The 13,145-nt window shown below is 44.7% G+C and overlaps 1 protein-coding gene across 9 annotated transcripts in view; it reads right to left on the reverse strand.

The window, feature by feature from the left end:
* WDR59 (WD repeat domain 59) overlaps positions 1 to 8,499 on the reverse strand; it is an 83,109-nt gene extending 74,610 nt beyond the window's left edge. For 4 of the 9 annotated variants that reach the window (XM_042230721.2, XM_060398254.1, XM_004014905.6 and 1 more), the window contains exon 1: positions 8,373 to 8,499. Coding sequence is in view for 8 of the 9 variants with exons in the window: in XM_060398254.1 (XP_060254237.1) it covers positions 8,373 to 8,426 (54 nt within the window). In the remaining variant the exon portion in view is untranslated. Of the gene's footprint in view, positions 1 to 6,966; positions 7,128 to 8,372 lie in introns of those variants that run through there. The other 5 variants (XM_060398253.1, XM_060398251.1, XM_060398250.1 and 2 more) reach the window with 3 other exon arrangements.
* Between the last annotated feature and the right edge of the window lie 4,646 nt (positions 8,500 to 13,145).

The raw sequence follows: 13,145 nt of genomic DNA on the forward strand, positions 1-13,145 counted from the left end.
AGAAATCCCAGGGTTGATCTCCTTCAGAACGCACTGGTTGGATCTCCTTGCAGTCCAAGGGACTCTCAAGAGTCTTCTCCAACACCACAGTTCAAAAGCATCAATTCTTCGGCGCTCAGCTTTCTTCACAGTCCAACTCTCACATCCATACATGACCACAGGAAAAACCATAGCCTTGACTAGACGGACCTTAGTCGGTAAAGTAATGTCTCTGCTTTTGAATATGCTGTCTAGGTTGGTCATAACTTTCCTTCCAAGCAGTAAGCGTCTTTTAATTTCATGGCTGCAGTCACCATCTGCAGTGATTTTGGAGCCCAAAAAATAAAGTCTGACACTGTTTCCACTGTTTCCCCATCTATTTCCCATGAAGTGATGGGACCGGATGCCATGATCTTCGTTTTCTGAATGTTGAGCTTTAAACCAACATTTTCTGCTCTCCTCTTTCACTTTCATCAAGAGGCTTTTTAGCTCCTCTTCACTTTCTGCCATAAGGGTGGTGTCATCTGCATATCTGAGGTTATTGATATTTCTCCCGGCAATCTTGATTCCAGCTTGTGTTTCTTCCAGTCCAGCGTTCCTCATGATGTACTCTGCATAGAAGTTAAATAAGCAGGGTGACAATATACAGCCTTGACATACTCCTTTTCCTATTTGGAACCAGTCTGTTGTTCCATGTCCAGTTCTAACTATTGCTTCCTGACCTGCATACAGATTTCTCAAGAGGAAGGTCAGGTGGTCTGGTATTCCCATCTCTTTCAGAATTTTCCACAGTTTATTGTGATCCACACAGTCAAAGGCTTTGGCATAGTCAATAAAGCAGAAATAGATGATTTTCTGGAACTCTCTTGCTTTTTCCATGATCCAGTGGATGTTGGCAATTTGATCTCTGGTTCCTCTGCCTTTTCTAAAACCAGCTTGAACATCAGGAAGTTCACAGTTCACGTATTGCTGAAGCCTGGCTTGGAGAATTTTGAGCATTACTTTACTAGCATGTGAGATGAGTGCAATTGTACGGTAGTTTGAGCATTCTTTGGCATTGCCTTTCTTTGGGATTGGAATGAAAACTGACCTTTTCCAGTCCTGTGGCCACTGCTGAGTTTTCCAAATTTGCTGACATATTGAGTGCAGCACTTTCACAGCATCATCTTTCAGGATTTGAAACAGCTCAACTGGAATTCCATCACCTCCACTAGCTTTGTTCATAGTGATGCTTTCTAAGGCCCACTTGACTTCACATTCCAAGATGTCTGGCTCTACATTAGTGATCACATCATCATAATTATCTGGGTAGTGAAGATCTTTTTTGTCCAGTTCTTCTGTGTATTCTTGCCACGTCTTCTTAACATCTTCTGCTTCTGTTAGGTCCATACCACTTCTGTCCTTTATCAAGCCCATCTTTGCATGAACTGTTCCCTTGGTATCTCTAATTTTCTTGAAGAGATCTCTAGTCTTTCCCATTCTGTTGTTTTCCTCTATTTCTTTGCATTGATCACTGAAGAAGGCTTTCTTATCTCTTCTTGACAGAATGTGGTCCACTGGAGAAGGGAATGGCAAGCCACTTCAGTATTCTTGCCTTGAGAACCCCATGAACAGTATGAAAAGGCAAAATGATAGGATACCAACAGAGGAACTCCCCAGGTCATTAGGTGCCCAATATGCTACTGGAGATCAGTGGAGAAATAACTCCAGAAAGAATGAAGGGATGGAGCCAAAGCAAAAACAATACCCAGTTGTGGATGTGGCTGGTAACAGAAGTAAGATCCGATGCTGTAAAGAGTAATATTGCATAGGAACCTGGAATGTCAGGTCCATGAATCAAGGCAAATTGGAAGTGGTCAAACAGGAGATGGCAAGGGTGAACATCGACATTCTAGGAATCAGTGAACTAAAATGGACTGGAATGGGTAAATTTAACTGAGATGACCATTATATCTACTACTGCGGGCAGGAATCTCTCAGAAGAAATGGAGTAGCCATCATGGTCAACAAAAGAGTCCAAAATGCAGTACTTGGATGCGATCTCAAAATGACAGAATGATCTCTGTTCATCTCCAAGGCAAACCATTCAATATCACAGTTACCCAAGTCTATGCCCCAACCAGTAACGCTGAAGAAGCTGAAGTTGAACGGTTTTATGAAGACCTACAAGGCCTTTTAGAACTAACACCCAAATAAGATGTCCTTTTCATTATAAGGGACTGGAATGCAAAAGTAGGAAGTCAAGAAACACCTGGAGTAACAGGCAAATTTGGCCTTGGAATGCGGAATGAAGCAGGGCAAAGACTAACAGAGTTTTGCCAAGAAAATGCACTGGTCATAGCAAACACCCTCTTCCAACAACACAAGAGAAGACTCTACACACGGACATCACCAGATGGTCAACACCGAAATCAGATTGATTATATTCTTTGCAGCCAAAGATGGAGACGCTCTATACAGTCAACAAAAACAAGACCAGGAGCTGACTGTGGCTCAGATCATGAACTCCTTATTACCAAATTCAGACTCAAATTGAAGAAAGTAGGGAAAACTGCTAGACCATTCAGGTATGACCTAAATCAAATCCCTTATGATTATACAGTGGAATTGAGAAATAGACTTAAGGGCCTAGATCTGATAGATAGAGTGCCTGATGAACTATGGAATGAGGTTCATGACACTGTACAGGAGACAGGGATCAAGACCATCCCCATGGAAAAGAAATGCAAAAAAGCAAAATGGCTGTCTGGGGAGTCCTTACAAATAGCTGTGAAAAGAAGAGAGGCGAAAAGCAAAGGAGAAAAGGAAAGATATAAGCATCTGAATTATCTCATTTAATCCACAGGGAACTGGGTAGTTGGAGAAAAGAGTTACCAGCAGGCATGAGAGTGCTAACCTTACAAAGGCTGGCTTACAAGGCTGACTCCTGACTGATATCTCGGACCCGAGGCGGTGGTGTTGGGGTGGGGGGTGGGGGTCTCATATTCCCTAATTGATAAGAAGAGCTTGCTGTGTCTAAACTGTACATACAACAACATGGTTTAGGCAGAGCCACTGTTGTGCTTCAGAGAATGCAGAATTTTGGTCTGTGCTAGCCAGAAGGTTCCTACATGACCAGCTCCAAAGAAAAACCTTGGCCACTGTGTCCCAAGGGAGCTTCCCTGGTAGACATCATTACATGGGTGTCAAAATTCGATGCTGGAGGAATGATGCATGTCCTGAGCGACCCCATGGGGAGATGACTCAAAAGCTCATGCCCTGGTTCCTCCAGGCTTCACGCTTCTTCCCTGAGATGTTGCTTTGTGTCTTTTGCTCCGATAAATCATAACTGCAAATACAAGTGTGAATCCTCCCAGTAAAACTTGGGACTGGTCTGGGGAATCCTGGACACAGGTAGGTACTATTAACTGCAGTTTAGTGAATGAAGAAAGTGAAGCCTAGAAAGGGAGTAAGTTGCCTAAGATCACACAGCAAATAAGTGGCCTAACCTGGATCCTAACGCCGAGCCTCTAGCTCCAAACCCTCTCTGCTCTACTATGCTCTTCCCTCTTCCCTCACAGCATTTTAAACTATTTATTTACTTATTTTTGGCCGGGCTAGGCCTTCACTGCTGCAGGCGGGCTTTCTCTAGTTGCAGTGGGCAGGGACTCCTCTCAGCCGCGGCGCTCAGTCTTCTCATCATGGTAGCTCCTCTTGCTGCAGAGCACAGTCTCTAGGGCGGGCTTCAGTAGTCACAGCGCACAGGCTCAGCAGTTGTGACTTGCAGGCTCTGGAGCACAGGCTCAATAGCTGTTGCACACAGGCTTAGCTGCTCCACAGTATGTGGAATCTTCCCAGACCACGGATAGAATCCATGTCCCCTGCACTGGCCGGCAGACTCCTATCCACTGCATTTTTATATCAAGTTTTCTAGAAAACAACCTGCAGCATTCACATCATAATAGTCACTTCCACCAAAACTAGTCCTACCATTTCCCTCCATCCCTGTAGTTCTCAAAAAGGAAATCTAAAAAGGGAAAGTGAAGTTGCTCAGTCGTGTCCGACTCTTTGTGACCCCACAGACTGAGACTGTAGTCTACCAAGCTCCTCCGTCCATGGGATTTTCCAGGCAAGAATACTGGAGTGGGTTGCCATTTCCTTCTCCAGGGGATCTTCCAGACCCAGGGATTTAACCTGGGTCTCCCACACTATAGGCAGACGCTTTACCGTCTGGAGCCACGAGGGAAGTCCCCTAGAATCTCGAAAAGCAGGGATCAAAGCTGGATTGCTCGACATAAATGTATTGTCTATAAATTATTCATAATTTTCTCCTTAGCTAAAGAATTTGCTGAATTCTTTTTTGTTTTTTTTTTTTTTAGAGCGAAAACCAGTCGTCAAGTCTTCATCTGTCTAGAACAGTTTTAGTAATACTGAGACTAATAAGTCATCAACCACCAGGGGCAGCAGAGAGCATGCTTTCTCCTGAGATGCCTCCTAAATTTTAAAGTAGCAAGAAAAGAAAAAAAATGAAAAATTATGAAGAAAATCTGTATGAACCTAGGCTATGGATTTTTCTTAAGACTGAAAATGTACAATCCATAAATTCAATTGCACTAAGCTTAAACTTCTGTCCATCTAAAAATATCATTAGAACAATGAAAAGGCAAGCCACAACCTGGAAGAACATATTTGCAACTTACATAACTAAATACAGGATTAAAATTCAGAAACATGTTTACAATCTATGGAAAGAGACAACTCAGTTTTAAAAAAGGGGTATAAGACATAAACAAGCATTTGACAGGGGAAAAAAATGTGAAAAGATATTCATCTTCACTGTAATCAGGGAAATATAAACTCCCAAATAATGGGCCATTTCATATGCACTAGATAAGTGAAAATCAGATATAGAGATGAAAGCATGATGTGGGTGGGGATTTTTTTGCTTGTTTTGTTCTCTGATTATCAGTCCATTCAAGCTGCTATAACAAAATCGGAGAAGGCAATGGCACCCCACTGCAGTACTCTTGCCTGGAAAATCCCATGGATGGAGGAGCCTGGTGGGCTGCAGTCCATGGGGTCGCTGAGTTGGACACAACTGAGCGACTTCACTTTCACATTTCACTTTCATGAAGGAAATGGCAACCCACTCCAGTGTTCTTGCCTGGAGAATCCCAGGGACGGGGAGCCTGGTGGGCTGCCGTCTCTGGGGTCGCACAGAGTCGGACACGACTGAAGCGTCTTAGCCTAGCATAGCACAGCATAACAAAACACCACAGACAGCAAATTTTTTTTTTAATGCTGCTGGCTCTTCGTTGTTTTGCCCGGGATTCTCACTGCAGTGGCTTCTCTTGTAGCCAAGCGCAGGCCCTAGGGCACGCTGGCTTCAGCGGTTGTGGTGCACAGGCTTAGTTGCTCCAAGGCACCTGGAATCTTCAGGGACCAGCGATTGAATCACATCCCCTGCATCGGCAGGCAGATTCTCATCCACTATACCACCCGGAAAGTTCAAAAGGGTGAATTTTTATTGAACATTTAATGTACCTTAATAAGTCTGTACTTCTTTTAAATCACTTTGCGTGGAGAGTGGACTAGAAGGGGGCAAGAAGCTGGGGTGCAGGGAAAGTGTGAGCATTTTGCAAATGCCCAAGTGGAGACATTAAGGAGACAGCTGCTATGAGTCTGCCCTTCTTACCTTCGTCACAAAAGTCATGCTCTTTGGTATTTTTGTACTTAACTGTTGAATTAAGAGATCCTTACCTTCACAGTCCACCAACTCCCCCTCTTTGAGAGTAGAAACTAATCTCCATCTTCCTAGTTCCCTGAACTGCACCTTCCCATACCAGAGCCACTAGCCACAAGGGGCTATTTAATGGCAATTAATTAGAATCTAATTAAATTTTAAAATATGACATCTCCGTCACACTAGACCCATTTAAACTGTTGAAGAGCCATATGCCCGTCATCTCAGAAAGTTCTAGTGGATAGTGTTCCTCTAGAAAACTATCACTAAGTTTTCTTAGTGTTCACACTCATTGATCTCATTGATTCTAGCGACTACTTCAGAGTGGATGCCAAGCAGCACAGGTTCCTCACTAGTAATCGGTGAAAGTACATCTGTTTTATAAAGTAAACAACACATATAAAATGTAAAAAGAGTTTCACCTTTCAGACTAGGGTTTTTCTCTGAAAAATCTACAAACTTGGCTGCATCCAGTCTCAGCTGCTGCATGCTGGCTCTCCACTGGCTTTGGGTTGTGGCACGCAGCTTTAGTCACCCCATGACATGTGGGATCCCAGTTCCCAGACCAGGGATTGAACCCATGTCCCCCGAATTATAAGGCAGATTCTTAACCAGTGGACCACCAGTAAAGTCCTTAAGAGCTTTAGATCTTTTTTATGATTTTTTAAAGTGGTGGAATGTTTGGAAAGGTTTATTGTTCTGCTCTTCAGAAAAGCAATATTAAGAGTTTTAACTTTTTCTTTTCTACATTAATGAAATAGTTAATCAAATGGGTCCCAGTAGGTCCCTATCCCTCCCAAAGACCACCAAATCAATCACAAAACCATGCTAATTCACAAGAAGACACACCCTTCCAGATGAACAGAAAAATCAAATAGAAAAACAGAAACTCCCTAAAGGCAGTTAGATTACTCAATTCTTTGTTCTCTGACTATGACAACTGCTGTTTAGGTTTAATTATTCAATACAACTTCATAGCATCCTAATATCTGTGTCAGCACTCTCTCTGCAGGTCTTTCCAATTACATCTCTGCAGAGAAGTAGGGGTGAGACTACCTGGGTTTCTGTGAAAATTAAAGGGTTTGCAGATTAGTAGCTTCCAAATTAGCAGGCTCAGAGGTAGGACACATGACTTTGTTCTTAGTTCCCAGAGAAAGCAATTAACAAGAAGGGTAACAGGAATACGGTTCTTTTTCCCTGGGAGTCTGGCACCTTCCTTCCTTCCAGAGACATCATGCTGACAGTGCAAAGTGCTTTTAGGATACCTTAATCCAAATTGGTTGCTCAAATTCCCCACGGTTGCTGTGTATCAAGGGCACCACAGAGCAAACTGGTGGGAGGTTCTCCACTCCTTCATCTTCAGGGCAAAAGAAGGAGGGGGTTTTAGAAAGAAGGAACCACATCATCCCCTTATCATAAATCCAGATTCCCCTTCAGTAAAGATCACCTTAGCACCAAGACAGTGCCTGGCACAGAATGCACCTAGCAAAAGTTCAGCAAACCTTTACTGAAGAAGTGAGTGCATGAAAGCCAGGCACAGAGAAGGTATTCAATAAATATGTGTGCGATGAATGAAGAGAAACACCAAGACAGTGTCCTAGGTGCTGGGTCGGGGGGCATGATATTTCTCGTGGAATGACTGTATAATGAACTCATACAGTATGAAGCAGGGCAGTGTAATGAGCCCAACAAGGCCCTGGGGCCAGATGCCTGCACTCAAATCCCAGTGGGATCACATAATGAGAAGCCGTAGCCAAGTCATTTGGAATCAGCCAAATGGGGAACAGCTTTCCCAGTGGGGAAAAAAAAGGAGTAATATCTACTTACCTTGATTTTTCACACATTATTAAAACCAAATGTAGATCACTTAGCACAAGGCTCGGCATATGGAAGAAATGAAATAGAAAGCTGGTAAAAATTTCTAGTAAGTTGGAGCTTTCCTTTAGATTCACCATGTGTCCAGCGCTGTGCCACACATTTTAAATGTATGACCTCATAAAATTCTCAGACCAACCCTACCAGGTAGGCACGATTCATACCTCTTACAGGTAAGAAAACATGAGCAGAGGGTGAGGACAGGCTAAGAGCTGAGGCGGGATGCGAACCCGGGCTAATACACGCAGTGCACACTTCTATCCGCTGTAGGACGTTTCCCACTATTCTAGAATCAGGGAACACTTCGAAGCTTAGACGCCGAAACAGACACTTTGCATGCAGTTTTGCTGTTGTTGTTTTCAATCGAATCCACTCCAAAGTCCCGTGAGGCTGGGAAATCCATGCATCTGAGGCTCAGAGAAGTTCTGTGACAAGCCCAAAATCACCAGGGGCAGGGACTGCAAACACCCCCTCGCTCACCACCCTGGTCCTGGGAAGCCTCCGCTCAGCGATCACAAACTCGCAATCTCTGCACTTAGATGTCCCCAGGCAGACCCCACCCCCTGTATCCACGAGGGGAACCCCGAAACTTCGCCAATGGCAGCCCAAACCACCCCCAACGGTCATCCAAGCTCCCCTCACCCGCTCGGGTCTGACAGCACCTGGCCACCCTCTTGCCCACCACCGCAGCCGGGCCAGGGGTCGCCCCGACACCCCCGAGACAGACTCGGCCGCGTGGGGGAGGGGAACCAGGAAGGGCGCATGCTCGGAAGGCCCCACTCGCCCCTCAGCTCACCTGGGAATCGCGGAATTCCACCACCACGTTCTCGCTGCTCCATCGCGCCGCCATCGCCCGCGCCCAGCCGCGGGGGCCGCAGGACTACCCGCTCCCACCCCACTGTACTCGCGTTCCCGGGCTCAGTAAGCCACACGCAGCCCACAGGTCCGCCCTGCCACGCCCCGCCCGCCTGGCCACACGCCATTGGCTCACACACCACTGGGTACGCCCCCTTTCCTCGGTTCCTCCAATTGCGGTACCGTGTCGGCACCGAGACGGGCACGCCCCCTCTTCCGTCACTCGGCTCCAGCCACCCTAGCTTTTCGGGCTGTGAAGACATGCCCCCTGCCGCAACCTCTGCCGGGAGTTGTAGTCCAAGGTTGAGCCGCAACTGGAGCAGAGCTTGCAGGTTAGGGTTCAGCGCAGGGGAGGGAGATATTCTCCTCTGGCCGGGGTCCTTGGCAAGGCCCAGGCCGTGGATAACCAAAGCTGGAAATTCACTTCAGTTCAGTTCAGTCGCTCAGTCGTGTCCGACTCTTTGCAACCCCATGAATCGCAGCACGCCAGGCCTCCCTGTCCATCACAAACTCCCGGAGGTTACCCAAACTCATGTCCCTCCAGTCGGTGATGCCATCCAGCCATTTCATCCTCTGTCGTTCTTCCCTTTCTCCTCCTGCCCCCAATCCCTCCCAGCATCAGGGTCTTTTCCAATGAGACAACTCTTCTCATGAGGTGGCCAAAGTATTGGAGTTTCAGCTTCAACATCAGTCCTTCCAATGAACACCCAGGACTGATCTCCCTTAGGCTTGACAGGTTGGATCTCCTTGCAGTCCAAGGGACTCTCAAGAGTCTTCTCCAACACCACAGTTCAAAAGCATCAATTCTTCAGCCCTCAGCCTTCTTCACAGTCCAACTCTCACATCCAAACATGACTACTGGAAAAACCATAGCCTTGACTAGACGGACCTTTCTTGGCAAAGTAACGTCTCTGCTTTTGAATATTCTATCTAGGTTGGCCATAACTTTCCTTCCAAGGAGTAAGTGTCTTTTAATTTCATGGCTGCAGTCACCATCTGCAGTGATTTTGGAGCCAAAAAAATAAAGTCTGACACTATTACCACTGTTTCCCTATCTATTTCCCATGAAGTGATGGGACCAGATCCCCTGATCTTCGTTTTCTGAATGTTGAGCTTTAAGCCAACTTTTTCACTCTCCACTTTCACTTTCATCAAGAGGCTTTTTAGCTCCTCTTCACTTTCTGCCATAAGGGTGGTGTCATCTGCATATCTGAGGTTATTGATATTTCTCCCGGCAATCATTAGTGCAGACCAATGGTTACCAGACCCAGCTGCAGAGAAAGACTGAGGGAGCAGGGGAAGGGGGCGACGAAGGATGAGATGGTTGGGAGGCATCATCAACACAAAGGACATGAGTTTGAGGAAACAGAGATAATGAAATACAGGGGAGCCTGGCGTGCTGCCATCCATGGGGTCGCAAAGACTCCAAAGAGAGACATACAACGTAGCCACTGAATAGCGACAATGGTTACTTCTTCCCCAGAGGCCTGCCACAAAGGCATTGAAAAGTGCCAACACACAAGTCGTTTCTGGAGTTGGTAGCTGTTGCCTTCTCCAGGGAATCTTCCCAACCCAGGGATTGAACCCAGGTCTCCTGCACTGCAGGCAGATTCTTTACACTTTGAGCCACCAGGGAAGCCCATACCGTACAGCAGTGCCTGCCGAAGTATCCAAGGACGGAGGGGGAGTGTGCTTCCGAAGGCAAACCAGTTTTCATAGTGATCCTAAGAGATTATTTGTCTTTTCTACTGTGTTTTACCAGTGTTCGGTGGAGTTTTCCAGAGGGTACATGACACATATTTGTAACACACTGAATGAAGCAGATGTGAAAATACAGAGGTTTTCTATTAAGCCAGCTATTAAGAAGATCTGCCACTCTTCTCACTAAAGCTTTTTTTAGAAAATAAAGTTATTTTTCACTTACAAAATGTGTTAGTAATGTTAATATTTTATATTAACTGAGCGATTAACAACAGCAATGTTAATATGCATTGATGTTTAAATGAAATAATTTTTTTAAGTCTTCAGTTTTAATTTCTGATGTACTAAATATAGCCCACATAAAAGTTTTGGGGGATCACTAGTAATTTTTAGGAGTCTAAAGGGGTCTTGAGATCCAAAAGTTGGACAACTGCTATGCTAGCATGGGGAATGGTTATTAAGTTCTCTTTTTCAGCCTCAGTCTTTCAAATCCTGGTCTTAACTGGCTTAGCCTCCATTTCTCCATCAGCTCAATTCAGTTTAGTTTAGTCGCTCAGTCGTGTCCGAGTCTTTGTGACCCCCACGGACCGCAGCACGCCAGGCCTCCCTGTCCATCACCAGCTCCCACAGTTTACTCAAACTCATGTCCATTGAGTCGGTGAAGCCATCCAACCATCCCACCTCTGTTGCCCCCTTCTCCTCCTACCTTCAATCTTTCCCAGCATCAGAGTCTTTCAAATGAGTCAGCTCTTTGAATCAGGTGGCCAAAGTATTGGAGCTTCAGCTTCAACATCAGTCCTTCTAATGAATATTCAGGACTGATTTCCTTTAGGATGGACTGGTTGGATCGTCTTGCAGTCCAAGGGACTCTCAAGAGTCTTCTCCAACACCACAGTTCAAAAGCATCAATTCTTTGGCAATCAGCTTTCTTTATAGTCCAACTCTCACATCCATACATGACTACTGGAAAAACCATAGCCTTGACTAGACGGACCTTTGTTGACAAATAATGTCTCTGCTTTTTAATACGCTGTCTAAGTTGGTCATAACTTTTTTTCCAAGGAGTAATCATCTTTTAATTTCATGGCAGCAGTCACCATCTGCAGTGATTTTGGAGCCAAAAGAATAAAGTCTGTCACTGTTTCCATTGTTTCCCCATCTATTTGCCATGAAGTGATGGCACCGGATGCCATGATCTTAGCTTTCTGAATGTTGAGCTTTAAGCCAACTCTTTCACTCTCCTCTTTCACTTTCATCAAGAGGCTCTTTAGTTCTTCTTCACTTTCTGCCATAAGGGTAGTGTCATCTGCATATATGAGGTTATTGATATTTCTCCCAGCAATCTTGATTCCAGCTTGTGCTTCTTCCAGCCCAGCTTTTCTCATGATGTGTTTTAAATATAAGTTAAATAAGCACAGTGACAATATACAGCCCTGATATATTCCTTTTCCTATTTGGAACCAGTCTGTTGTTCCATGTCCAGTTCTAACTGTTGCTTCCTGACCTGCATACAGATTTCTCAAGAGGCAGGTCAGGTGGTCTGGTATTCCCACCTCTTTCAGAATTTTCCATAGTTTATTGTGATCCACACAGTCAAAGGCTTTGGCATAGTCAATAAAGCAGAAATAGATGATTTTCTGGAACTCTCTTGCTTTTTTGATGATCCAGCAGATGTTGGCAATTTGATCTCTGGTTCCTTTGCCTTTTCTAAAACCAGCTTGAACATCAGGAAGTTCGTGTTTCACATATTGCTGAAGGCTGGCTAGGAGAATTTTGAGCATTACTTTGCTGGCGTGAGATGAGTGCAATTGTGTGGTAGTTTGAGCATTATTTGGCATTGCCTTTCTTTGGGACAATTTCTCTATAGAAGGAAGAAATTCATTTGGTTGTGGTAAGGAGTTAAGCAAGCACAGGGCCTGGCATAAAGTGAATACTCAAGGGTAAGCTATCCTTATTGTTGTTAAAATTATAGCTATTTCTACATGCAAGTTGTGACATGAATAGAGATGAGAAGGCTTCCTTTCCCTCTTGGAGTGTGGATTTAATAGGAAGATGGACTTGTCAGTGGGTTAGGAAGACCAACTCATGCCTGGAAACTGCTCAATGTGGGCAAACAGGGACACAACAGTATACACTTAGCAGAATTGTGTTTTATGAAAGCAATGTGCCAGAAGAAAGCAGCTAAATGGGAGACCTGACATAACATCCTGAAGACAGTAACATTTGAGCTTTACAGTATAATTTTAGGATTTTTGATAGAGTCCTCTATTTTAAAATGTATTTCAGCATTATAAAGTGTGAAAGCAGGATGTGTTCCAAAGACATAAAACAGTTCCGCAATTAACACACACGACACTGTGCCTTCTTCCTTTCCTTTAATATACACGTCAATTCGGAACTCAGTATTTGTTTATTGAATATTTTCAAGCTTTCGAAGGACAGGGACCGGGTCTGTTTTGTTCAGCCTTGCATGGTGACAGCAAGTACCTGGCACTCCATGAAAACTGGTCCAATGAATAAAGGCAAAAAGTGTATGTCATTCCCCCAGTGCTGTCTACATCAAAAGGATGTCTTCTATGAAAGCAAAAACAGTTCCTAAAACAATTAAAGGTCCTTCCTTACTTGTAATTCATTACACCCAGAACGTAACACGGAATCACCAATAGTGGTCCCTAAAATCCCTTGCTTTCTTTCTCGTTCACCTATCAGACATACTCACCCAGTCTTAAACATCTCCTCCAGCCCTGGCCTCCAAACTCCTGCACTGGACTTTCTTTCTACTCTCACGTGAGTGTATTTTCCCCGGTTCTTTGTCTCCTCACAACAAAGATTTGGAACGAAGGACATTAAAGCCCTCGGCCCGTCACAGCTCTCGGGTCCTGGACAAACCGTGTTATAGCTCTTAGGCAAATCAGTGTCACAGCTCTATTTTATTTAGAAGATAGCAGGAAAATCCATCCTCGAAGTGTGAAGGCATGCCACCCCAAAGACTCGAAGAGAAGAGAGTGGAGGA

This window comes from Ovis aries, chromosome 14, assembly GCF_016772045.2.
Source record: "Ovis aries strain OAR_USU_Benz2616 breed Rambouillet chromosome 14, ARS-UI_Ramb_v3.0, whole genome shotgun sequence".
Lineage (NCBI taxonomy): Eukaryota > Metazoa > Chordata > Mammalia > Artiodactyla > Bovidae > Ovis > Ovis aries.